The sequence below is a fragment of the Poecilia reticulata genome, linkage group LG7 (genome assembly GCF_000633615.1).
Source record: "Poecilia reticulata strain Guanapo linkage group LG7, Guppy_female_1.0+MT, whole genome shotgun sequence".
Classification (NCBI taxonomy): Eukaryota; Metazoa; Chordata; class Actinopteri; order Cyprinodontiformes; family Poeciliidae; genus Poecilia; species Poecilia reticulata.
The window spans coordinates 16,546,422-16,573,589 of record NC_024337.1 but is presented as its reverse complement, the minus strand read 5'-3'; the positions used below and the strand labels follow the sequence as shown (position 1 = coordinate 16,573,589).

General features: G+C 37.6%; 2 protein-coding genes across 4 annotated transcripts in view; both read right to left on the bottom strand.

Moving 5' to 3' along the window:
* Positions 1-6,251: 6,251 nt before the first annotated feature.
* On the bottom strand, positions 6,252-20,027 carry tamalin (trafficking regulator and scaffold protein tamalin). Of its 3 annotated transcripts, XM_008414453.2 has the most exons (9): positions 19,841-20,027; positions 19,537-19,736; positions 16,740-16,792; positions 15,722-15,776; positions 13,202-13,304; positions 11,172-11,265; positions 8,196-8,262; positions 7,737-7,803; positions 6,252-6,986 (listed from the first exon to the last, which is right to left on the bottom strand). In XM_008414453.2, the coding sequence occupies exons 2-9, from the start codon at positions 19,732-19,734 to the stop codon at positions 6,493-6,495; spliced, it is 1,131 nt and encodes a 376-aa protein (XP_008412675.1). In that variant the 5' UTR covers positions 19,735-19,736; positions 19,841-20,027; the 3' UTR covers positions 6,252-6,492. The 3 variants fall into 3 exon arrangements, with proteins under 3 accessions (XP_008412675.1, XP_008412674.1, XP_017161071.1); XM_008414452.2 differs by having other exon boundaries at positions 19,537-20,026; XM_017305582.1 differs by lacking the exons at positions 19,537-19,736; positions 19,841-20,027 and adding an exon at positions 17,441-17,799.
* A 1,163-nt stretch (positions 20,028-21,190) lies between these two features.
* dgkaa (diacylglycerol kinase, alpha a) overlaps positions 21,191-27,168 on the bottom strand; it is a 37,429-nt gene continuing 31,451 nt past the window's right edge. Inside the window, exons 21-23 of the mRNA XM_008414454.2 lie at positions 24,215-24,332; positions 23,993-24,053; positions 21,191-22,595 (exon numbers count right to left, since the gene is read on the bottom strand). Coding sequence (XP_008412676.1) covers positions 22,521-22,595; positions 23,993-24,053; positions 24,215-24,332 — 254 coding nt within the window. The 3' untranslated portion in view covers positions 21,191-22,520. The remainder of the gene's footprint in view (positions 22,596-23,992; positions 24,054-24,214; positions 24,333-27,168) is intronic.

The window sequence follows — 27,168 nt, the reverse complement described above, 5'->3', positions numbered from 1 at the left end:
GAACGTTAGCTGGAGATGGGCACCATCAACCCTCCCCACTGAGGGACAAGGGTGAAAGAAAATGGATGGATATTTGTTTGTAACAGAATAAATAGCATTCAGAAAGAGTCTAAACTTAGCATGAACTTCAGAGCCATCGTGAACACAACTGTGTGAGAATCTACACGGCTGTCTTTTTTTTTAGACTCGTCATCCGTTGGATTGTTTTATCTTTATGGTGGATTTCCTGCACATTTCTCAACCACATCCTGGGTCTTGACAGCCCACACAAGCTCTTATCCATGTGTGAGAGACTGCAGTGCCCCACTACGCCCACCCATGCTTTGTGGCAGCGCAGCTTTACACTTTTTTTTTTTTTGGTGACATTTTGTGCCCTTTTTTTTTTTTTTGCTTGACATCATTTGTAGCTTTGACTGGATGTCTGTTTTTTGCACGCAAGCAGCTGTGTACGTCTTGAACCGAACATCATAGTGCTTCCTTATTTCAAAGCTGCAGAAACGCACTAAATCATGTATTGATCCAGAGACACAGTTGCAGTGTGTGACGCAGAACTGCTTGAGAAAAGATTGTTACACCACAAAGGATCAGTTCTGCCTAATAGGCGAACTAACTTCCACTTTTTAGAGCTTGGTTCTCATCGTAACAGGACCGGGTCAGTGTACATATCTCGTTTTCTAACTAGACTGCAAAACCACAAAATCTTACCAAGTATTTCTAGAGCAAAGACAAAACTGACTTACAAATAATGTTTCAACAAGAAATAGGCATTTGTTTTAAGTCAGCAATTCCATAATTGTGATGAAAAAGTGTTCATAAGTGAAATAATCTATCGTTGAACAAGATATTTATTCCATAACTTAAAATGTCCTGTTCCACTGGCACTTTATCATCAATATTAATGAATTATTGATTTAAAACAAGCTACTATATATTGCTAAAAGTTACTTGTAAGCTAGTTCTGCCTTATTTCATGAATCCAAAAATACTTTTATGTTTTTGCAGCACAAAGTTTTGGATGTTTTCTATAATCGTTGAAATCCAGTGGAAAAACAGTTTGCAGATTAGTTGAGTTTCTGGGAGCAAAATTTAATGAGAAAAAATTTACACAATCTTGTTCCTGATCTGTTTCTGTTACATCAGCCTACTCATTGAGGAACAAAAATGTCTAAAATTAGTGCGAGGTTGCATGCGAGCAGACACACCACAACACTAAGGAAGTTGCAAATGCATGGCTTTATCGGCAAAGTGAATCAATCATGAGCTGGAGGAGGCTTCTTCCCTGATAATCTCAAGCTTTGGGTTGTGTTCATAGCAGGCAAGTGCGACCCAAAACAACTTGTTTTACCCATATGCGATCTATATTCAGATCTTTTCACCAAAGCCTAAAAAAAMCCCATTACAATCTTTTTATCTCTCAAAAAATTGATATGAGCCTCTTCATTAACACCCTCCTAAAAAAACATTTGGCAAAAAAATTTCTCTCATGCCATTATTTATTATTTTAGGAAGGTGATGTGGTACTAATTAAAGTGTATATCTGATTGTTTTCTGCAGTGTAAACAATCATAAGACAAAACTAACTTCTAAGCAACTTTTTGGCAAGATATGAGCTTGTTTTAAGTCAATAATTTCTTAATAATATTGATGAAAAAGCACCAGTATCGTCGGCAGAATAGAATTAGATCAAAGCATTTTATTTTTTCAATGTTATAAGTGAAATAATCCACCAGATGAACTTGTATTTTTCGTCAAGATTAAGAAATTAACTTAAAACTTTCTTGCTGAAAAGTTAAATATGATGAATTAGTTTTGTCTTATTTCACATCTAAGATATTTGCACGCTCCACAAAAAGCTTTCACTGTACTCTTTATTTTTTATTAGCTTTCTTTGATTTTGTGACGATGCTATTGTCTCCCATTGCTAGATCAACTTCAAAGTCGACCCATAAAGGCTCCATCCGTTATTACTTCCGTAAACAGTGCGCTGCTGTGTGACGTCAACGTTCTTCTTCTGCGCATGCGGATTGTAACCGTTCCGCTAAAAGTCTCATTGCGGTCGGTCGGGTTTATTTTGCTAATAACGACCACACAGAAATAAAAATCCTTTTTTTCTGATATTATGTAATATATTGATCATATACATGATATATCTGTTATTACAATATATAAAATATTTTTGACTGAAGCTTTTTTTTCCCACCTTAACGTGACTGCACTCAGTCTTAGATCAACACTTTCATCCGGAAGCATTATGACGTCATGTTTCAGGCCTGACTCCCAGGCCTCGCCCATCCAGATTAGACACCAAAGGATGGGTTCTGCAAACATAAAGCTATGAAAGTGAGTGAAAGAGAAATCTCAGGCTGAGTTTACAGCTAAAGCTGGAATTTCCTAACCAGGGACAATCTGACTGTCTCTTGCATAACCTGATGTGAATAATAGGAAAGATAAAGATCTCTGTGTTTTCACTTTGGTTTATGCCCATAAGTGTAAAGATTTGCCAGATACGACATTCAATTGATAAAGTTTAAAAGAGACAACCGCATAAGGCAACATCAACCAGCAAAAGGCTGACTGACATATTATGAGGTTTTTATTTTTAGGAGGGCAAGAATCAATTGGTAGTCACTCAGCTGGTCAACCTGTTTTCGGTTTGTTAAAAATCCCAACAAACAGTGTGCTTTTAAAATCAGATTAGTATTTTGGATTTTTGTTTAATCAGATTTAAAGCTATTACAGTAACGCCAGAAATATTCATACCCCTATCAAGTAGATTTAATATACATTTTCAACCAAAAGTCCAATTTTAGCACTCAGAAAATCCAGAAAATTTTATTGGAGGTTAAAGGTTTCTAATAATGTAATTTGTTGCTTGAAAACAGAAGATCTCAGCTGCTTTCCTCAATGTTAAAGGACAAAACAAAACAAGCATCTATGGATCTCCAATCGGTAATAAATAAGAAAACTCAAAATCACAGGAAAGGAGACAATTTCTTAAAAGTTACCAAAATAACATGAACTAAATTTACATTTTTGTAACAAACTGCACATTGAAACATACTTATTCCTGCATAAAAATCTTTGTTGGCATTACAGCAACCTAACCCTAATTGTTGACCAATGATTTTGATGTGTCCACTGGCATTTCTGTTGAAATCTCTGAGGTTGGAAGATCTCCTTTCCATCTCTCTAACCTTTAACTTCCTATCAGATCGGCTGAAAGTGTGGCTGGGCAATTCCTGAATGTTTATGCTGCTTCCTGTAAGTAGCATGTTAATAAAATTGAGAGATTACTTCACACCCAATGCTGCCAGGTTTGTGACTCATTTCAAGCTTAAGTGTACATCTGTAAACATTTCTTTCCTTGTTTATCATCAATTTTTGCTACTATGATTTAAAAAATTCTAATTGAGTTTATAAAAATCAGTTTGTATGTTTTAGTCCTTTAAAACAAGTCATGATAAAAAAGTTACTTGTAAGTTAGTTTTGTCTTTTTTCAAGTGCACTAAGATATTTGCACAAAGAAAAATAGACCAAAAATATCTGGTAAGATTTTGTGTTTTTGCAATGTGGAGATTGTTGTTCACGAGGAATGCCAGGTTTCTTGTTAAATTGGAGTGTTTCCTCTCGGTATGAGGGATTGCTGTAAAGTCAACGGCCAGGACAAGTGAATGCTACAATGTGCTACTTTGTCTTTTTTTTGCAAAAAACAAACAAAAAGACAAAAACATCAACAACCGGAGGCTGTTTTGTGGAACTAAGAATATTTTTGGAGTAATCATCTCATGTTAGATGCTGAAGAAAAATTTTCAAAGCAGTATCTGCGGGTTTTGTTTGAAAGGCTATAAGAAGTCTGGTCATTTATGTACACAGACTGCGTACTTGAAAGTGCACTAACACAGAGGAGTCAACCAAACCCTGCTAAGACAATCACAAAAACACTGAAAAACTCGCTTCAGTGTGATCTGAGTTGTTGTAGAAAGCTGGTGTTTGCCGCAGTAACCACACACCCTGCGGATCTCCTGCTGTGCAAACAGCTTAGCATCAGCTGCTTGTTTGGCCTTTTAGCTCATTGCTTTAGTTTTATGGTCATCTCTGCTAATTATCCCCTCGTTATGGACTCAGCTTATTCACTCTAAACCAATGTTTTAGGCACCAGCAAGCATGCATAAACAAATGCAACCCCTCACCTCTCTTTCACAGGTCTACACTAAAAAACAAAGTATGACTAAGTGTTTTTAGTCTAGTTTCTAGTGCAAATATGAAGACAAACCCAACTTACAAGTAACTTTTCAGCAAGATAAAGGAGCTTGTTTTAAGTCAATACATGCTTAATATTAATAAAGTATTAGTTCAACTAGCAGATTTTGTCACTTATGACAAAACATTTTTCCCACACTATAAGTGGAATAATCTGCAAGTGGAACTAGATTTTTAAAATCAGTATTAAGGTATCATTGACTTAAAACAAGCTCATATTTATTTCCAAAAAGTATTTTTTTTTCTTATTTCAAATTCACTAAAATATTTGCTCTAGAAATTAGACAAAAATACTTGGTAAGATTTTGTATTTTTGCAGCACACTTCAAAACTAAAACTGACCAGCAATGAACAAGATGCATAAATAAAACTCAGCACATTCCCAGCTGGAAGAGAAAATCTTACCAAGTATTTTTGGTCTAGCGACTCGTGCAAATATTTTAGTACACTTCAAATAAGAAAGAAAGAAAAACAAAACTCTCCAGAAAGATATAGGAGCTTCTTTTAAGTCAATAATTAATATTTGTGGAAAAAAAAAAACTACTAGTTGAACAGGCAGATTATTTCACTTAGAACAAGACATTTTCCTACACAACAAGTCAAATCATCTGCCACTGGAAATAACACTGTTCATCAAATGTTTTGTCTTATTCCAAGTGTACTGAGTTATTTGTTCTACACCAAAAATACCCAGTAAGATTTAGCATTTTTGCAGTGTAGCACATGGCTGCATACCATCGCTCACCATCATCGTCATCCGCTGATGCGTCTGTGAATGAGCGGCCGAGGACAAAAGGGATCAGGGCCGCGAAGCCAACGCAGAGAGTGACCACCGTGACCTCACGGGTCAGCCGGGAGCCAGGGAGTGAAAAGACTCCCTGCAACCCCCCAACCCAGCAAACACGCATGCATACACGCAACCACAGAGCCAGCAAGCTCCTGGACAACTGAGTCCGCCGTGGGAATACGGCAGCGAGGAAGAAGAAGAGTCGGCATTTGCCCCACAGGAGCTGAAAGAAAGCGGCTGTGTTGGGAATTTTGGGTCATGCTTTTCTCCGCACATTCCTTGCTGGTTTCCCCAACAATAAACCGTGTCAGAGGCGATACAACAGCCTGCATTCTGGATACCTTACACCATTAAATGCCTTAAAGCTTCACGGCCACACATTGGCCTCCAAATGTACGAGGGGCGGCCTTGTGAAGTGGTGGAAAAGTTGTGAAGGCTTGCTATATTTAAGAATCACATGGAAGAGGATGCACATTCAGCTGGAGGTCATCTGGCTGCTGCTGCAAGCATGAGACGCTTCTTAAGAAGTAAAGGAGCATATAATCTGGAAATGTCACATATTTTATTTTTAGGAATCAAAACAGGCTTTGAGTCATTCTAGATCGCTGCACAATTTAAAGTTGTCACAGATTTGCCAGCACTGCAAAAGCACAACAACATGCAAAGTAATTTTGGTTTTAATTTCTAGTGTAAATATTTTAGGCAAAACTAACTTACAAGAATCTTTCAGGAAGAAATAGAAGCTTGTTTTATGTCAGTAATTCCTTAATACTGGTGGAAAAACGACTATTTCCACTGAGATTATTTCACTTATAAAGGGGAAAATGTCTTGCTCTCAGTGGAATAATCTGCCAGTGGAACTAGTACTTTTTCCATCAATACTAAGGAATTATTTAAGCTTTTCAAGAAGATATAGAAGATTGTTTTAAGTAAATAATTAATATTGATTTTAGAAAGTACTAGTTCCAGTAGATTATTTCACTTATAACAAGACAGTTTTTTCTATGTTATAAATTAAAATTCAAACACTTTATTTATCCCAAAATGAAATTAAATAAAAATGACTGCTAGTACTTTTTAAAATCAGTATTATATAATTACTCACTTAAAAAAAGCTCCTGTTTACTAACATATTTGCACTAGAAACTAGACCAAATATACTTGCTAAGATTTTGTGGTTTTGCAGTGAGAACAAAAAATGTCCATGCAGTAAAAAAGAAAGAAAAGAAACATCCTTCATTCTGCATGACAAGAACATGTAAAAATAAATAAATAACTTAGAAGTCGAGACAGACCGAAGCAAAAGTTATGTCCACTGGTCTTTCCAGCAATGCAGACACTTCGCTTTGGTCTCAGGCTTCACCCTTTGGAGGCCGTTTGCTGTTTTCTTTGGCACTTTAGTTTGAAAGTCATTGTTGTTTTTAGTCTTTATTTCTGTCCGTTGCTCACAGTTTGCTCTCCTCTTCCTCCAGCGGTCGATTCAAACCCGGGATGAACTTGAGGAGACGCCTGCGGAAGCTCTTCTGTTTGGGTTTTCTCTGCAGCGAGCCGAATCCTCCCTGTTTCTCCGCCGAGCCCACAGACGACGAGGATGACGAAGATCCCCTCACGTAGCTGCGGGTGCTGGCGCTGCGGGTCAGGTGAGTCTTGGTCACGGTGAGGAGTTCGCTGGTCGGTCGGACGCGCTGCTGCCTCTGGGAAGGCGGCTGCTCGTTGAGTTTGTCGGCGCTGCTCGAGTCCATGTAGCCGTCCGAGTGGTACAGGCAGGTCTGGTAGAGCGGGTCGTCCTCGGTGGCCGTGCTGAGGAGGCTGGCGCTGCTGCTGGTGCTGCCGGTGCAGCGGAGGGCTCTCTGCGCCGCGGGGCTGGGTGCGCCGAGGCTGCCGTAGATTCCTGCAGACTCCAGGGACTCGTACAGAGCAGCGTCGCTCATTACGATACCTGCAGGAGACGAGAGCAACGTCAGCACAGCAGGCAACAACATCTGGACTTAAATATAGCATATAAAAGGAATTTATTGACAAAAAGGTTAAATTACGCAAATTGCTGACTTATTTTGCTCCTGCCGTTGCTGACGGAAAAGAACATAAAAGTCCTGCTTAAGCAGCTCGGAGTTAACATCGGAGTTAACATTTCCAGTTTTATCTAAATTAAAAGCTTAAGCAATTTGTTGCCTTAAAACAGTAAATCTAGCAACTTTCCTCAAAGAACAAACAAAGCAAAAAAAAAAAACAATATCTTGAGGTAATTTTGCTCTAGTTTCTTGTGCAAATATTTGAGTACACTTGAAATAAGACAAAACTAACTCAAAAGTAACTTTTCAGCAAGAAATAGGCACTTGATTTAAGCAAATAAATCCTTAATATTAATGAAAAACAACAGTATAAACATGACTTTTTCCCATGTTATAAGTGAAATAATCTGCCTGTGGAACAAGTACTTTTTCTAATATTCTAAATTGACTTTAAACAAGCTCCTATGTCTTTGCTGAAAAGTTACTTGAAAGTTAGTTCTGTTTTATTTCAAGTGTGCCGAGACATTTGTACCAGAAACTGAACCAAAAACACTTTTATTTTGTCTAATTGTGAGTTTTTGCAGCGTTTCAGTTCTAATATGAAAATATATTCATCTGTTTATGAGTAAAATGAAAGCTGGCATCAGTAAAGCCAGTGAATTAAAATGATGACTTACCATGGACAAGCCTCTGCTCCTGCACCATCAACGAACGATATTCATCCCACTTCTCATGAAGCGTTTGCTGCAGAGAAAAGCAAAAGATTTGTTACTTTACAAACAAAGCAAGTACCTTCTTCACACATTGAAAAAAATAACAACAAAAATACCAGCACCTAATAGGCTGATGTTTAAATTGCTGACTTGGTATCTATAGTAGTGGCTGTATTGCACTGGATTAGAACAGAACAGCTGCTGTAATCTTTAGGGAAAGCTTGTTCACTTGAGCCGCTTCCCTGCGTCTGACCGCTTCATGCAACAGGCGGACGTAGTCTGGAGACAGGTGTGGAGCGAGGGGGAAGGGGTCCCAATGCGTAGCATTTAACATAACCCAAATGTGTGTGTGTGGGTGTGAAAGGCTACTGGACACATAATCAGCCTGTCTCACACACAAAAAGCTTAAGGGAAACTACTCACCTTTAAATACTGCAGCCGGGCCTCGAGCTCAGCTTTTCGGATTGAGTCACTGTAAACCGTCTCCAGCCTTAAAGTGAAATACCAAAAGACTACAGGGTTATTAAGCTCAACAGGAAGCACTTATAAAACCTACAAGGACAGAAAAAAGCCGCTAAAGAAACTCTATGAAAGGCTTTTTTCACAAGTCCAAACCAGGACTGGCGTTTACAAGAAGCGTGGAAGGATAAACATGAACCATTTCCACTTTGACGGTGCAAACGCCCTTTAATCATGAGCAGGGGAACAACGTAAAAAACTCGTTTACACACTAGCACTTTTAATAAGTGAAGCAGAGGGTGTAAGTTGATGACGTCCGACTATAAAACCCTTAAAGCTCACAGTCTGTCCGCACTAATTGTTCCTTCGATCTTTAACAAGCCTCAACGAGGGGATAAGAGTGGAGCGTGCTTCAAATTAAACACCCAAAAAACAAGACAGAGAGCAACATGTAAGGGACTCAACACACAACAGGAGAAATTATTCAAACAAGCCAGAAAATTGCATCAGAAAATGCTGAGTCATTGGTTGCTATGGTGATTTTTGTCCCTTCTGAAAAAACCCCCCCCACAGAAATTCAATCTCAAACAAACAGGTGCTGTGCGAAAACGATACATTGTATCAAAATGTTGTTTAACAGAGAGAGGCAGAAGCCTCTGGTGGCCCCATGTGTGAGTTTTTATAAGTCTACAGTGTTTTATAGAAGCGATACGACGAGTTAAAGAGACCCTTAAAAAGAGGTTTGAGAAAAAAATGCCACTGAGACATAATAGAAGTGAATGGGAGTTTTGGTGAGTGTATACTACTACACTTTGGGTGGATTTGACAGAAAACCCCATGTCCTGCAACATTAGGAGACACACTGCGTGAAAGTAGACAAAAATGCCAACGATTCGATGTATTATTAACTGCATAAGAGATAAAAACTAAACCCACCACAGCATTTTAAATAGACAGTTTTTCAGATCAAAACCTCGAGTGCTTGACATCATCACTCAAGCAAAAAACAAAAAACAACAATTTATGAAGCTTAAACTCCTATTATGTACAAAACAAACGGTATCAAAACAAACTTTTAGTCGGTCAAAGCTCAACTTTCCATGAGAAGCTTAAACTTCGAACAGTTTTTCTACTGTAAACTATGACTGAGTTCAGGAGCTCCAAACGGCTTAATTTTGTCCCTAATTTGGCTCAAATTCCCATTATGTTAAGCATTTTTCTGCGACTTTCGTAATGAGTGTTCGGTAGATCGTAACCAAAAGTCACGGCAGGTTTTTAAATACTGTGGGTGGGGAAGCAAGCTGATAAAAGTGATGGAAACAGAAGGATAATATCTAAAAAGTGTCGCCGCTTTTAAAAAACCAGGTACAAAAATTGCTGCATTGGCATTTTCAATCATTTGGTGTAAAAGAAATAAAACTGATCATCTCGCTTTAAAATCCCCTCTTGCCGTTTAAAGGAATCAGGAATTTTCTGAGTGAACAAAATACTTGAACTAAACTCAGTCGTAGTTTAATTTTCACTTTGATTAGTGCTGAATTGGTTTTTGAGGCAGATATGGGTTTTATATGAATATATTGATTAAAACTTGCCACAGTTTTGAGAAACTCCTATCATGTCAGATTCAAAGCCAGTAGACTTTATAAACTACATTTATGTTTCCATAAATATGTTTTTTTTTACCTGGAGCTAAAAATCTGAGAGGACCAAAAACAGGAATTTAATTTCAGCTGGAGAAGATGAATGAAAACATTCTTGTTTTACTTTCTTAGCTCTACAACAGCAGTAGGAAATGAAACTTCACGACCAGAAAAAGTTGACTATTTGCGTTTTGTTTTCCCTCTCCGCTGACTCAGCTCTTAGCTCTTCTGGCAAAGAAACTCGTTGGGGTGAATTGCAGAAACTGTTTGGTGACATAACTGAGGAGAGGCTCAGTAGGTTTCCAACATTGACACAGCTGAGAACATCCTGAGGACATGGAGGACAGATATTGGGTAACGGTCGTCTGTCCTCATGTAACTCAGTATGAAACTCAGAACATAACCGTCTGCACAGAAAGTTACGGAAGATACTCGTCCAATCATCACCAGCAGGAGTTTGGCACACGACATTCTCAACTTCTGTTTGAATTTCTCCACTGGTCTGATGGGACTCAACTAAAAATGTGCTTTACAAACTTCAACTTAAAAGTTTAAAAGTAGCCTTTAACTGTTCACCTGAGTGTAGGGCTGAAACGATTAATCAGATTAATTGTGGTTAATCGAATATTGAAGTAATTGTTAACTAATTATGCAATCAATTAACTGCTAACTGGAAAGTGCAGACTCATAAAAGACCATTTCATGAAAGTCTAAGCTGAGGTTTAAAGTTTAAAAGCAGCCTTTAACTGTTCACCAGAGTGTAGGGCTGAATCGATTAATCAGATTAATCGTGATTAATTAATTTTTGACATAATTGACAATTAATTTTGTAATTAACTGGAAAATACAGACTCAAAAAACAACATTTTAAGAGTAGGAACCAGACCAGATTTTTCCTATTTTGAAAGCAAAATATATACATTTTGCTTTCAAGATAAAGCAAAACATTTGCTTTATCTTCAAAGATAAAGCAAGATAAAGATAAAGCTATCTTTTTTCTGAAAAGTGTGGCATGCATTTGTCTTCAGTCTCCCCTGAATCGATACACTCCAAAAAAAGTTTCTCTATAAATATGCTCCACCCAGAACCTTTTACAAATGGTCAACCGTACACCAAATTAATACTGTTATAGCATTTTAGACAATAGAATATGTATTTTCCTCTTTAAAAATTACTTATTTGTTCAGTTGCATCTGCTCATGTATTTCTGGTCATTTATATCACAGAATGAGCAAATTTTTTATTCGATTAATCGCTAGAACAATCGATTTGTAAAAATAATCGTTAGCAGCAGCCGTACCTCAGTGTGTTGCCGCATGACTTGATGAGCTGAACGATGTCCTTGTGCAGAAATCCCTCCACGGCGGTCTCGTTCACACTTGCGATGGTGTCCCCTACACACACACACAAACACACACACGTGTGTTAAACAACCGCCATGAGGTCACAATGCTCCCAGTCAATATGGATTTAATTTCCTGAAGATGCAGCCAACCGAGGGATGAAACCTCTCCACATGTGAAGCGCACATGTGCAGGCGTGGCATTCAGATTGTCACTGCACTCCAAGTTTCCTTACGGTGAAAAGAACCCAAATATTTCACGTGTGTGTGGCGTTAAGTAGCTGAAGCCGTTTCATCTTCGTAGCGAGTGGCATGAGGCGATTAGATGTGGTTTGGACTCGACGTGCTTTGTGTCCAGACAGGACAGCGAGCGAGAAGTGAAAGAAGTGGAACTGACACATCCAGTTAGGATTTGGAAGAGATAAACACCTTCTCTCTTTCCTCGCTGACCGGCGGAGACGTGGCGCTCGGCGAGTCGTGACTGAGCCGTGACGACTTTCAAAAGCAGAGACGATTTACTGAGGCACACAGAAGCTCTCTGGTGTCGGCTCACATTTATTTATTTCCTGTCCTTTCCTGAACCTCTTCTGCTTCACACTCAACTATCACTCTGGTTTTTTACTCACTGCTTCAGTCCGTTTTGGGGGAATCTATGTGACAAACCAAAAGAAAGTAAGTTGAAGAAAAATAACACCTTTTTTCCCCCYTCTCTTTTTTTTCTGAAAAGTGTGGCATGCATTTGTCTTCAGTCTCCCCTGAGTCGATACATTTAATGGCAAATGCAGCAGGAGGTCCTTTAGTGTTATTATCTACAGTCTTTTGCACGTTTACAAACTGAATACTTTTGCTGAATGATAAATTGTTTCAGAAGTTATTGCGATAAATTATAATATTGTTTTTAAACCATTTTTARCTAACATAWTGGTAATAATGCCACTTCTTTAAGTAAGTTTAAGTTCTAAAGACGCCTATTTGAAATTTTAAAACAATATTTGTCTGGCGTTATAAAAGCAGTGCGATGTTGCCTAAAAGAAGAAGAAGCAGTCAATAGTTTTTTTAATGATAATGTTTTTCTATCACAATAGCACCATAAAATATTGCAATAAAATTAAAAGTCCATATCGCTCACCTCTACTAAAAACTAAAAGTGACTCAACTCTATAAGACTTGAACATTTCTGTTAGAAAGTGTTTTTGTTCGATATATTTTTGCAAAGATGACTGGGCAGAAATCTCACTCTATTGCTTTAAGAAGTAGAACTGATATGACAGCAAATTTTGCTGGACGATAAATCATCCCAGATGAACGATAATGTTGTTTTCAAGTAATTTAATGGTAATAGTATAATAATGCAAGTTCACTCTCTCAAAGATGAATAAACTAATTTCTAGAAAATATTTAACTCTGGAACTGGAAGACATTTCAAATATCCAGGATGAATAAACAAAACAACTAAAAGAACAAATAAAATGGATTATGAAGCGTCTGTAAAAACCAAATGAATTAAGCCTATAGTTTTGGTAGAAAGAGAAGAACAAACATGCAAATAGAAATTATTGAGCTTGCTTTAATCGAGATTAAATTACACAGAGGTGGAATTTATTTAGCAACGCGGGTCACTTCTGGCAGCAGTTTGTGGCTCTTTTCAGTTTTTTTGTGACAAGGCTTAAGGGGTGTTGACGCCTTTTTGAAGGCGCTGCATGTGTCAGCTGAAATAGTTGTTTGTTAGCAGGAAAAATGTCAAATTAAGCAGCCGCATTTCGACTTCCCAAAACAACCAAGCAGCAGGTTGGTTTGTGCTGATGTAATGGGCACAATGTCAGCTGATAAAAACACAAAGGAAACTGGTCATGCTCTCTTCCCTTTTGTTTGTTTCAAGCATTTTTTCAGGTTATTTCAGGTCTCATCCAAAAAAAAAACAAAAACAACAGTAAACCATGGAGAGAAAAGCAAAAAATTAAAAATAAAAAAAAAAAAGGTTCACTCACCAACTTTAAGTCCTGCTAGCTGGGCCGGGCTGCCGTCGTGCACCCGGCACACGAACGTGCACATCTCCACTGAGTTTTGTTCTTGGTGGTGAAGGCCGTAAGTCTAGGAAAGAGACAACAGAGAATGTGAAGGTGAAAAAGGTCTTCCACTTTTTAGACGGCTTTCAAAACCGACTTACTTCTGATGTTCTGAAATATTGTGGTAACAGTGCAACATCAGAGACAGAAAGCCACTGAACCGCATGCAGAGGAAGTCATGACGGACAGTACCGGAAAACCGTTTTATCACAGAGGACGCACATGGGTGACGCACGCAAGCATAGAAGAAGAGCCGCTTCCTCTCGCCTCCCAAAACAAACCGAACAGAGAACTTAACGAACGTCCAGAATCTACGTTTGTCTTTTTCACTAACCCTGAAAATAAAGGATGCAATCATGTTGTTAATGTGTTTGTGTTCAAATATGAAAAGACTATTTTTTCCACAACTGATTTAGTCCCATAGAATAGAAAAAAGAACGAGAGAAAATACAATTCAACCATATAGAAATATATATATGTATGTGTGTGTGTGTGTGTGTGTGTGTGTGTGCGCGCGCGCATCAAATTTTTGCAACAACTACAGGGATGAATAGACTCATCATGGGCTTGAATAGAAGAGTAATATTTAATGATGCATTTGAACAAGGGCTGCAACTAACAAGCATTTTTGTAATTGGTTATTCTGACAAATATTTAAAAAACATACAAAATTGTGCAATATTAAAAGTAGATTTAAAGATACAATTCTTAAGAAAAAAAAATTAACTTCTGAAGTCAATTGTTGTTTATAGGAATCATTCAAGTTGTTGTCTGAAATAAAATGACGTTCATGCCCATAACGGCTATAAATAAACATTTCAGCAGCCTTGTTGAGTCTTTCTGTAGCTTCACAGGTTTGCTGAATATGACATGTTTCCTTATTTTTGCTGTTTTAATTTATCTAAACTGTTTGCGTACTTCCATGCCAGCGTTAACATTTATATTTCATTGTCTTGGAAACTCTGACTTGTTACTTCCACATGCATTTCAATGAACTTCCTTGTTTCGGTGGCCATAGCGCCTCTGCACACAGGTCAGAGAGGACAAAAATACACTTCCCCATACCAGATACCTTTTAGACAGTTAACATGCTGCTGGTGAAGAGGCCATTACCGGTTAAAAAAAGACAATAAAACCGGACAAACGTTGCAAAAGTTTGCATCTGCCTTGCACAGGTTCTGCTCCAGTTATAGCATGCATCCAGGTTGCATGAGAGTGCCAGTGGAAATTTGAAATGATTCAGATCTGGCCTGTATTTATAGCTAGTGGCTTCCTTCTCAGCAACCAGCAGGGTAAACATGTTAGCATGCAAATATCACTGAAAGGCAAATTTCACATTTGCATGCTGCATTCCCAGCTCCATATCCACAGTACCGACTCGGAGGAAGGAAAAGCACCAGGAAATGCGAGACTCCACATTCATGGCGGTCTCTGCTGGCCATCAAACTGCTCCTCATGGCCTCACTTCCTTCTGGCCGCAGCCGGGCAGGAAGGGCGGGAACGCCTAACGAAAGCGCAAATAGAACACCGTGTCTTTTCCTAGAAGAAGCCCTTCACTCCCTGAGACTTTGTGTGAGCAGCAGCACATTATAATATCCATGCTATGCTCATACTTTTTGATCATTTCTGCAAACTATTCAAAGAATGAGTTTGAAAAACAGAGTGAGGCGTGGCGCTGCAGGGGGGCTGGAGGCTTGAGTAAAGTTCCTGCTGGCATGTTGGGAGAGAGTAGAGCAGTTTTTACATCAACAACGTGTGAGTAAACCACAGCGCTTAAAATAAAGATGCTGCAGGGGAAAAAAGGCTTCAGTCATGGGATGAACATGAACAAGTTATTCGACTGATGCATGACCTTTTCACTCCCGCTGGCGCAAAGAAACAACTCGATTCAGAGACGCAGGAAATCATTAGGAATGCACTTTTCTCAGATACCGATATCTGAGGTTTAGCATCAACCGATATTGATCCAATACAGAAAACGTACAAATTTATATGATAACTCTGCATCAGTACAGCACACTTTAATGCATCAATAGCTTAAAAACTGGTAAAAATATGTAAAAACAACACAACTTTAATTTGTTCTGTCAGTGCAATTATGAGAAGAACAGCCTATGTAATACAATAGGTTGGCTAATGTGGTCAAACGTGAAAATAAACAATAATAAACCTTCTTTCAATGGTGCAGAAAGTGCAATTAGGGAATATAAATATAATATAAAAGAAATAAGCATGATGTCAGTCAGAGCAAAAAGAGAATTAGATCGGATAGATCTGCACTTATGGATCTGCCACATAGATGATTTTTTAATATTGAGACGATAGAGATATTAATATCGGATCAGTGAATCTGTAGAAATTATTTGATTGTTTCTGATGCTTTAAAGCATGAGAATTGACATTTTAGAAAACTATAAAATCCTATTTAATCGTGTGATTTACCTGAATCTCAAAACCAAAGGTCTCCTCTTCATTTTTCTCCAAGTCCACCACCTTCCTAAACAGAGAAAGAAAGAAAGAATATACGATTTAAAACCAAAAGAGTCGAAAAGATCAACTCATCTATTGTACAATCAAATGAAAGTCAGTTATTTGCAAGTTATTCTCAAATAAAGTAACTTTTATTGACTGAAGGAAGGCACCTCTGTCATAAACCAATTAAGCAGCTGACAGATGTAAAATGTAAAACTCTGACACCCATAAATAATATCTCATACAATCTACTGCATTCAGAAATCATTTAATCAATAGATATTCATCTATGTTATTTGACCTTGATGTTAATTAATGCTACCAACAACCAGTTGAGTAACTTGTGTAGCAACACTTTAAACTGCTTAAAAATTTAAAAAAAACAAACAAAAGCATGAAGTGAAAAACTGGATAACCAGTAACCAGTTTCCAATATTTACAATAAAGAACTATTGTAAATAATTATTGCTTGACTGATGCGAAACACTTATATCATGATATGTTTTTCACAAAAATAATTACAGTCTTCTCTTTTTTATTTACATCAAAACAACGCCTTATTTTTTGTTGGTGAATCACATAAATATTTACATCAAAACAATGCCTTACTTTCTGTTGGTGAATCACATAAAATACCAAAAATATTGCAGTGACGTTTGTCTTTGCAATGGGACAAAAGGCGGAAAAGTTCAAGAGGCTTTTAGGCCATGTGGATTTATTAGTACAGTGTCTGAAAAGCATGAGAGGACAAGTTGCTGGCCGCACAGGACGTCCTCTGTGTCCAGCTGCATGTGGACGTCACAGAGACACAGGACAATGAAATGCCACCAGCAGAAGACATAAAAATTCATGAAGACGCTTTACAGATCTCACGAAAACCTAAATCTACAAAAGCTCTCTGTTTGGACACGGACTCTGCGATGACGCAGTCGTGGCGTCAGAGTGAGAGAAGAAGAAGAAGAAAGCTGTGACGAAGAGGAGATTGTACCTTTGTGGTTCTGGGGGCAGCGTTAGGGGTTTCCACTTCTGCGAGCCTCCACCCTGTGAGGAGAAAACGAAAACGAGAGATGAAACATCTCAGACACCTGCTTGAGGTTACTGCCAGATTACTCACAAGGGATTCCCCCCCCCCCAAAGTGTCCAACATGTGCAGGATGCATTGTACACATCACTGCTCCGACCGGTCTGTCAGGTCTAACAGTAGCAAGCGCGTGGCAAGTTGTGTGTTTGTGTTTTTAAGCCACTGATCTATTATGCTTGATAATAATAAGAGTGAAACTAGACATGCATGTCTGGGATGCTTTTGGTTTACTTTCAACTGGGAATTAGACCTGAAGCTAAGTTTAGCCTGAGTTTCACAGCAGATCAGCTGGCCCCGAAGCGCACAAACTGTTGGTTTATTTATTTGTTATTTAGAGCCAATCACACAAACTCCAGGCTATAAACAGAAACACACAAGGCTCTGTGGTAAACACTGGGCTACAATAAGCGCATTGAGAGATAAACCAAAGTCAGCAGCAGGTCAGGCTCCTGTTCTACCTGACTGTGTAAAAACGACATGTAACCATCCAGATACTTTGGCTGAAAATCTCCTCAATCATTTTCAAATGTTGCTCCCATGAAAGCCTGCTTTGTACCAGACGCTCTCTGCCCAGTAAAATGTTGCTTTCTTTAAGTCCCAACACTTACAGAATTGTCCAGCACTTGTCTCAATGAGGGCATTTATTCCCAAGTACCCACACGGAGCAGCCGGGGGCGGACCTGACGGGGTCTCCGTCCCTGAGCTCGCACAATGCGGTGTTGTTGGCCCCGCTGCAGGCAGCGGGTGGGTGGGGTTCCTAATAACTGCGCCGCGCTGTACAACACGTTGTGGAGACGGGATTCTCCAGAGGTGTTTTCACACCTGATAGTCCGGGAGACTCGGTCCGATTACGGACCAAAACTGCTACAATTGTTACATTTTCAGCTACTTCGGTTCGATTTCACGCTGCATTGTGTCAAAAGATCCAAGCTAACTGAAAAACATGTTCCCCTCCGCGCCTGTGGCGGCGCTGCACCAAGAACTACTGAAGGAAACGACATGAAAACCTCCAAAGACACTGAGCGCAACTTTCATCTCTGTAAAATGTAAGCAAAAATTTAATTTTAGCACTTCGATTTGCCTTGTTGCTGAAAATGTGCTGCGGGGAACGGGTTTTTCAATTAGTTTGGATTTTTTGACACAGTGAAAATGTAACAATTGTTGCAATTTTGGTTCCCGATCAAACAGAGTCCACTATTTTTCAATAGTGTTTTGTGAAAACACCCCAAATGTCTCTTAGGCCAAAATTGGTGTTGAACAACTGGAGAAAACCCAGAGCAGAAAACTGCTGAGTGACCAGAATGAGACAGAAAACTGATCTCATTCTTGGACAGAGTAGAAGAAGAAATGTCAGTCACTATAAAATAAATGACTTAATCTTCCAGTAGAGCCAAAATGACGAGCTCAGCAGGGGGTTTTCAAAACCACAAGAAGTACAAAAATCATCTAAAGATAAGATCTGAAAGAGATTAGCGATTTCTCAGATTTCGTGCTTATCACTAATCTATTTCAAGATCTAGATCAAGTACAAGAAACTGCTACATCAGACCCTGAACCACAGCAGGGCAGCTCGTTCTGATGCATCATGGGTAAACCCGTCCTAAATATCTGATAATTTATGGTAAATTAAAGAGTGGCTGAAAAACTTCCCTTCCTGAGTAAAATATTTTGTTACTGATGTTACAGATGCATAATTTGTGTAATGCTGAAATTACAAAGCACTGCTTGGACACAATATTTTGGTATTTGAATACATTTCAGTGCAGTTTATTAAAACTTTGCATTTAAATTACATATTTACCCAGCTGAATGTTTATCATCAACAATAATCTGATGTTTTCTTATTACCGTAAAGATCTGGTCAACAAAATAAGGGCAAACTACTTAAAATTATCAGCAAATGTTATTAAGATCTGGATTAATGTTAATTTATTAAATGAAGCAACAAACGAGTTGTTGTAAAGTCAATTAATTTGATTATGCTATGTGGATGATATTAATTTCTGGTTTCCATTTCATCCTAACTTACTCTCATTCAACAAACCATTCTGGCTTTAGTAATCTACTGTATCAGTTTTGTTTGGGGGCTTAATATTTTAATGAGTTATGCAAGAGAAATAGGGGGGGGGGAAAACTCAATTTTAAAATGTAATTTAATTGTATGTTCTGATTGTGGTTCAGTTGATTGCCGAAAAAATTTCACAGCAAAAACCCATATTATTTATATACATTATTGTAAATGTGATGGAGTTTTATACCATTATGACACTAAACTATAAACTAAAGCAAGTAACAAACATAAAACTGGTTTTATGAACTGATGCAACATCCAAGAACAAAAGAACAAAAAAAGAAAAACTGGGAGAAAATGACCAAAAACTCAACTATATGAAAGGACAAAAGTGAAAAGTGAAATAATGATCGAATGTGGCTGGAAGCTCCTTGGCCCCCATTACGATTCCAGTAACGGCCCCATGTGGGGTTGAACCGCCCCTGTTCTGTCCCAAACGTGTGCTTTTGGACCGAACATGCTGCTTTTAGTGATGACTGAGGATATTGCTGGCTATTTATGAGTTTAATTGGAAACAAAAACAAAAAAATCAGTTTTTTCTTTTATTATTTTTACTTCTACAAATAATAAATTAGTAACTTTAAAAGGTAAATTTGACGGTGTGAAATTAATAAAATGATTTTTGAGCCCTACCTTCTTGAAGTTTCTGGGCAGCGTGCCCCCAGAATAAGCCAGAGTCTTGTAGTTATAAACCTCCGAGGAGTTTGCCGGGAGGTCCACCGTCCTGCAGCTGTCCGACTTTGAGGACGGGAAATAAATGTCGTTGTCCTGTGATGCGGATCCTCCGTCCACCCCGCTGGAGTTCACCTTCCTCAGCCTCCGGAACGTCATTGCTGTTGGGAAGTGAATGAAATGGAGCCGCGGACTGTCCGGTACAAAGTGTGACACAAGCGACGGAGAGAGATGCCGAAAGTTTGAGCCTCAACGTGAAGCTCACCAGAACTTTACTGCGGCTCCTGGGAGCGAAGCGTCGCCGCTCAACAGGCGGTGGAGGCGGGGACTCATTAGCTCCGAGCGACGTAACGAGTGCCAACAGCCATGACTGTGATGCTTTCAGGAGCGCCTCGGGCGTTTCCCTTTCACATTTCACACTCAAGGGAATCAGACTAGCAGTCAAGAGTTGGGTAGTAACTAGTTACATTTACTCAATTACATTTACCTGAATGGACAAAAATTACTTTTAGGAGTATTTTTACTGCGCTGTACTTTTTAGTTTTACTTGAGGAATTTTATTATGAAGTTTTGCTGCTCTTATTTGAGTCTATATTGAATGAAAAACAAACATGTTTTAATCAGAAATTCACTACACACAGACACACACCTGAAGGATTTGTTAAAGTTTCATAAAAGAAACTGATTTTTAATTTTTTTTTTTTTTGTTTGCCTGATTTTTTTTTTTTTTTTTTGTTGTTATTTACAAGAATTACTGTCATTTTGTTTTTTTAAACACCAAAATTTCCATTTAACTTTATATTTTGGTCTGTCTGATGATGTAATATTACAATATTAAATGACTATTTGATCAGTTATTACCAAATAGTTTTTACTTTTAAGTAACTTCTTGGATGGCTACTTTTTCTTTTACTTGAGTCAAAGTATGTTGAAGTAGTAATACTTTTGGGGTACTCTGCCAACCTTCACCAGGAGGCAGTGACAGTATAATATAGATAGATAAAACGTGAAAAGATCAATCTCCTCCTCCTCTTCTACTATTGCAATCTGAAGAAATTCACTGCTCCCAGTCAGAACCAATCAAAGCCAGAATGAGGGTTTTAGCGCTGTCAATCATCCTCATGTACAGACTGTTAAAATGGTGGAAAAACAACAACAGTTCCAGGAAAACTGTTTTTCCTCTGCCTTAGCATTTATGAGAGAGTACAGAGGTGAAGGTGGGGAGCAATGAGTAGTGCTCACACAAGGTGATTGACAGCGCTAAGACCCTCTTCATGGCTCTGATTGGTTGTTTCTAAGTAAGCATTGGGAGAAGGCGGAGCTCAATTTTATTCATACATGATCTGTCTCTTGCTATACTGTCACAACATGGTGACAGTTTCACCAACTATTAGAAAAAATTAATCTCATTTTTGTTGCTGAGCATCTTCTAACATTAAAAACATTTTCTAGCCCAACAAAATATTTAACATTTGCAGCTCTAAATGAGTTAAAATGAGGTATTAAACCATTAAACAAGTGTAATCTGAGTATCTACATGTTAAATAGCCTTTTAGGAAAGTTTTACTGCTTTTGTTCAAGGACAAAAGTGAATGGAGGTGAATACAGATGCAGGTCACAATTTTCACATTTTTATTTGTAAAAACACGTGAAAGCCATGTATTCTTAATATACATTTTAATTCAACAATCCTTTCTTTACACTTTACAATGATTGTTCTTGCTTGTGTTGGTGAATAGCATAAAATCCAAATAACTAATTAACTGAAATTTGTGACTTTAACCAAACAAACAGCGGAAAAGTTCAAGGGATATAAATGATTTTTCAAGGCACCAAGTCTCTATCAATCTTTGTGTTTTACTGGGAATCAAATCACAAAAGAAATGAATGCACACAACAAATCAGCAGCTTGTTAGTACATGCGAATACATACTTTATATTAAACATGGAGTTAATAAAAGTTTTGGAAGAGAAATTCTGCCCCCTAGAGGTAAAATGAATCAATTACACGATGTTCTGTTAAATGTGTTAAATGAGCACAACACAAACTGAATCCCAGACAATTTATTAAAATCTTTACATGGAGTTATTACTTTTACATTCTCTAGCTATACTGAAATGATACAGCTGTTAAAGCATTTAAATACGTATACTGTAATAAATAGCCCCAATCAATAGTCTAACTCATAACACATTCAGAGAATATGTATTGATAATATGATTACTAATGAGTAGCTCTCTGATTTAATCAAACCCAGAAAAACCAAGTTTGGTCCACATAAGGGTAAAAAAAAAACTTGGAAAACACAGAGAGGAACAGCAGGCCGTTTGTTTTTCCGTTCCCTTAAATAGTTTTCAAGTATATGTTTGAAAATAACAATTAAAAAAGAGCTAAAATATTACCCTAAATTTGAAATAAAGGTGTTTCTTTCTCCACCTTTGTTTCTAAACATACATTTGGCTTTCAGAGCAATATGTACAGCCACAACAAAACAAGAATACTACATGGTCAGTCCTCCAAGTGCAAACATACAGAAAACCTCGGTCTTCAATCTAATCAGAACCAAAGAGAAATTATTATAAAGGCACGTGAAGCCAAACAGTTGTCCTATTTAAGATCACAGCCACTTTCACCTTACCTAAAGTTTCTAAAGAGCAGCACTCCCACCTGCTGTCCAGCTTCGAAACAGCAGGACCGGAGAGTTTTACTAACACTGACATAATTTGGTCAAAATCCTTTTGGCCACAATGCAAACATAGTTTAACATTCAGTCTGTTTTCATATGATGCCATGCTTGAAATGTGTGTTACAGACACAAGATGTCTGGAAAAAACATCCTATTTTCTTTGTTATAATGCAAATATTAAACTACCTCAGACACTGATTCTATATCAGAAAGTGTCAGTCCTGGATAAACAGTAAACATGCATTAAGACGGTCAGTTTTACTTGAAGAAGCCTGATGGTTTAGAGGGAGGAGCCATCAACATACACGCCTGATTCTTGTGTGTGATATGAATCTGGAAAACAAGAGGCGGTTAAAAACGTTACCAAATCAAACATTGTACTGAAGCTAATGCAGCGATTAAAACTGTTTCCAATACAGGGTTTCTGCAAGATTCAGTAAAGCATATTTAATTTTAGATTACGTTAGTTATACAACTAAATCTTAACATATGTACTTTATGGCTTCTACACAATTTCAAGGGAAAAGAGCAGGTTGTAAATATGCATTTATAGATTTTATTTCCATAAAAAAACAACAGTAGGACATTTTTAATTGGATAATTTTTCATGGTTTTTACAACGGCTGGCTTTAAATTACTAAAAGCATAATAATAAGAAAAGTACAGAACATTAAACAAATAAATGCCAGCAAGTATTCTTCAATAATTAAAGTAAAAAGTAAATGAAATAATAGTATTGTCTTTGGAAAAATGTGAAAAATTTGAGACAACTTTTTACTTTTTAACTTTCTAAAAACTTGCAGAAATCTTTTTATTGCATCCCTATGAACTGCGCTAGAGTATTGCAATCATTATTCATAAAGGAAAAAGAAATATGTCGTCACAGAGGAGTAAATTTCCAGCAAAAAAAACCCCGTCAAACTTCTAGGTTAATCTCATGTTTACAAGAAAAAACCCTGGATATTTTTTGTTGTTGTAAAGTCATAATTTTCAAGAAAAAGTAGAATAATTTTCAATTATTAAAGGCAGTTAATAGAAATTTTAAAAAGCATTTTAAGGGAAGAAAATCTAAAATTTCTCAGACTTTTTTTTAATGTTTTCTGAGATTGTAAAGTCAGACATCTGGAACAAAAAATGTTTTCTAAGGTTTAAGTATTTACAGCTTAGAAAACATTTTTGTGAATGTACCATTTCAATCATTTGTGGTACAAATAGTTTGTGACAAAAATGCTAATATTTGACTTCATAATCTCTAAACTTTTGATTTGTTTTCATGGAAATATATGACTTTACAACGTCTGAAAACGTTCTAGTTTTAATGTAAATTTATTCTTTTGCTCAAGGATTTTTTTTTCTTGCAGATATCAGACTTTTTGACATCAGAGAATATGCATGTTTCTTTTTTACTTTTCAAAACGTCTGAGGTTTTTTCACAGATATTTACTTCCCCGCTGCCACATTTTTTCTTTTATCTACAACGGCTCAAATGCTACATCGTACCCAAAGCTGTCATTTCTCAAAAATAAAATAAAAAATACAGTGGAAGAAGAAAGGAATGAAAAAACTAAAAAGTTTATTTAACATCCAAGTAGTTAAAGTTAATACATTCTGTGGGTATTCTGGACTGAAATTGAGATGACAAAATTTAAGACTTTTTAATAAAATTTTTAAAGACCTTGCAGAAACCCTGCTGTACTCCAGCTCTAATGATATTTCCAGGTTTTATTTACCGTGCAGGGGGATTGCATCCATGGCTCTCCATCTATTTGCATCGGCAACGGTTTCTTCGTCCTGAGTATGAAACACAAACAAATCGTAAAGTTGCATGGAGATTTTAATTAAAAATCCCAAAATATATTATTGTAAATGTGAATTTGTACTCCAAACATCTGCTTTCAGCTGTAATTAACATAAGTAGAAGTGATTATTTAGTCTTAGAGACTCGCTCCTACCTGATGGTGATCTGGGAAGTTTTAGCAAGCCTCACAGCGCTTTTAAGACCCGTGTATATCTGCCCCATTTCCATGGCTCCTTCCAGGCCAACCACCTCCAGCCGGCGGTCGCTGAGGTCTGACAAACACCAGCAGAGAAAACAAACAGCTCAGTTTGATCAGAAAGACACAGGTATGGACTGGTGTGGCATCTAACAACAACATGGTGGCAGAAGGTCCCAGGCAGGTGGTTTGTGTCCCAGTTGTATCCACAGGGATGGTAGAACCATCCAAGTCCAATTTTCTATCAGAACTAGCATTAGCTTTCTCTTCAACTTGAGCTACAGTAGCTCTTCTGTTGAATAAAACAAAATACTGTAAACCTGCCTCAACTCCGCATCAGCATCAGTGAGCCTTGGTTTCTCTCTGTCACCGGTTCACCACTGTTCTTCCTTTAGACAGTTTAACATACGCCGTAAAATATTTGAGCCACATTTGCAGAAGTAGAAGATAGATATCTTCTACTATCTTCTACTCTTTATGTCAAATAAATTTAGCAAGTTTTAGATTTTGAACCTAAATGTGTGAGTTTGTGAAAGATAAACTTACAGTAGTAAGTTGTGCTAACTTTTTACTAATTTTATCAAACCTCCAAGAGTTGAATTCTTAGGTTAGCAGTTAAAAAAATTGAAAGATTAATTAATTAGTCATTATTTGGTTTAAATTGCAACATTAAGTCAAAACTCACCATTTAAGATTAAAGAACTTAAAAAACGATGTTTAGACAACTTATCTCTTGTTGTTAAAACAACTTCATAAACTTTAATTTCTGAGTTAAAATGAAACAATTTTCTTGTTGACTTGAATTGCATCTTCAAGGCAGCAGGTAGACTTTCATTTTCAAGTTAAACCACCTTCAAAAATTTTACAGTGTAGGTACTGGTCCCGACAGATCAGGAAAACCCTTGAAACCGTCACACTTGCCCATTTCTCCTCCTTCTAACATTAACAATAACATACAGAACTCATATTTTGCGTGTTTTTATGCTTCCATTTAGATCTCTACTGCTTCTAAAAACAGCCAGAGCGCTTTAAAAAAAAAAACACCTCGCTGTTTTTTGGCAGTAAGTTCATGTTTTTTGGTGTCTGGAAAAATAGCCTTTTCAACAAAGAACTGTTGAGTAACACTGGAGGGGCACAGTGCCGTTACCTAGCAACCCCACCCAGGGCCGGCCCGTCACCTAGCAACCCAGGAAAAGTTCCAGAAGTTTGGTCAGATGTTTTTACAGACCAGCCTTTTGTTATTGTTTTGTTGCTACCATCCAGAAACCACTGGACTACTAGACTGCTAAATGCTTTCCAAATATGTACGGCTGTATAATTTCACATCTGTTAGCAGCCATTTTCAACTGTGAGTGTAAACGTTGAGTTGGGGGGTGTGGCCAGAAGCAGCTAATTTTTAAAGCGACAAGAGGCGAGAAATAATGTTAAATGAGCTACAGAAAATACTAGAACATGTAGTGCCAATGAATTGTTTAGATCTGTATAGGTAGACTGGAGATGAAGCCAAAAGAGCCACAAGGAAAGGAAACAACGTCAAAGTTAGATCAATGGACAGCAAATGTGGAAGAAATATTTTTGATGGAAATATTGGCACACTTACTGACTACAAGAAGCATAACTGTGGTAGAAAATTTAGAAAATTTACCTTTTATAATACAGAATGAGGACCTGAATAATAATTGAATACACTAATCTGCTAAATCAGTGGTCCCTAAACTATGGCCCGCAGGCCGGATCCGGCCCGCCGCCACATTTGGTCCGGCCCCCTGAACAATACCAGAGAGCATTCAGATTTTTTTTCATATATTGTATTTTCCGGTTTATATGTGGATTTTTCTTCAACCACCAGGGGGCTCTTTAGCAGGAAGTGTGTCCTGTAAACTGTGGGTGTTTTGTTTTGAATGGCGCATTGCTGCCATCTGTTGGACTTTTAGGGAAGTGCTTGACTTTTATGTTATTTAATTAGTACTGTTAACACACGTGTTTGTTATGAACGGCGCATTCGAAGCAATGTCTGTAAGTAGCAGCTTATACTTCAAAACGAGCCTTTAATACATATGTTAAAGTTACTTTCCCTCAATGGAATATATACTAGTCAGTCCCAGTGACCGTTTCACTAACGGTTTTTGCCCATGTGCTTTCTGGGTAAAAATCAATCTAGAAACGCCCCCGCCACCGTCAACAATTTCCGGCAGCGCAGGTGATAAACGTGTAACACTTCTTCTGTTACAAACTGACTCCAGCCCCCCACCAGAGAAGGGAAAAGTTATGTAGTTATGTGGCCCTCACAGGAAAAAATTTGGGGACCACTGTGCTAAATAGTCAAAGCATTATCCTCTGTATAGGCAGCTCTTTATTCTGTTTCTGCCTTTTCTTTTTGCTAAAAAAAAAACAATAAGTGATTAAAACAGCTGATTCTGAAAGAAACTCAAAATAGACTAAAATCTCATTATCTAAGAATGATTTTGAGCACAAAATGTAATGGACATGTTTTGTATAGACTATCGCAGGGGCCACCAACGCGGTGCCCGCGGGTCTTCTGTCGCCCGCGGGCCCCTTGTCAGTCGCCCTTGGGGCAAGTTCTAAAAATAGCCATTCTCATTAGGGAGCATTGCCTAATAAATTATTTAATATTTTTACATTGAAGTAGTAAAATTTGTTTATATTCAGAATAAAAAAAACCCAGATTCTACCGATTTTAACTTGAATGTTCATTTTTCGTAGACCCCTGTAAAAATAATTTCTATTCACATGGCTTTTTTGTTCTCTCTATTAGTTTTGATGATAAATACAGAAACAAACATAAAAATCAAAACATCTACAATAGTGATAGTTATATTAATAATAAAATAATAGTCAGTGCAAAGTAGCCTGCAAATTCTTTGGTGGGGGCGGTGAGGGACCTGGATAAA

Excerpts from the sequence above, each read along its gene's own strand:
- tamalin (XM_008414453.2), bottom strand. The coding sequence starts at position 19,734 with ATGACGTTCCGGAGGCTGAGGAAGGTGAACTCCAGCGGGGTGGACGGA. Across the intron at positions 13,305-15,721 it reads CCTTTGGTTTTGAGATTCAG|ACTTACGGCCTTCACCACCA; the intron begins GTAAATCACACG and ends TCTCTTTCCTAG. Across the intron at positions 6,987-7,736 it reads GGAGCAGAGGCTTGTCCATG|GTATCGTAATGAGCGACGCT; the intron begins GTAAGTCATCAT and ends CGTCTCCTGCAG.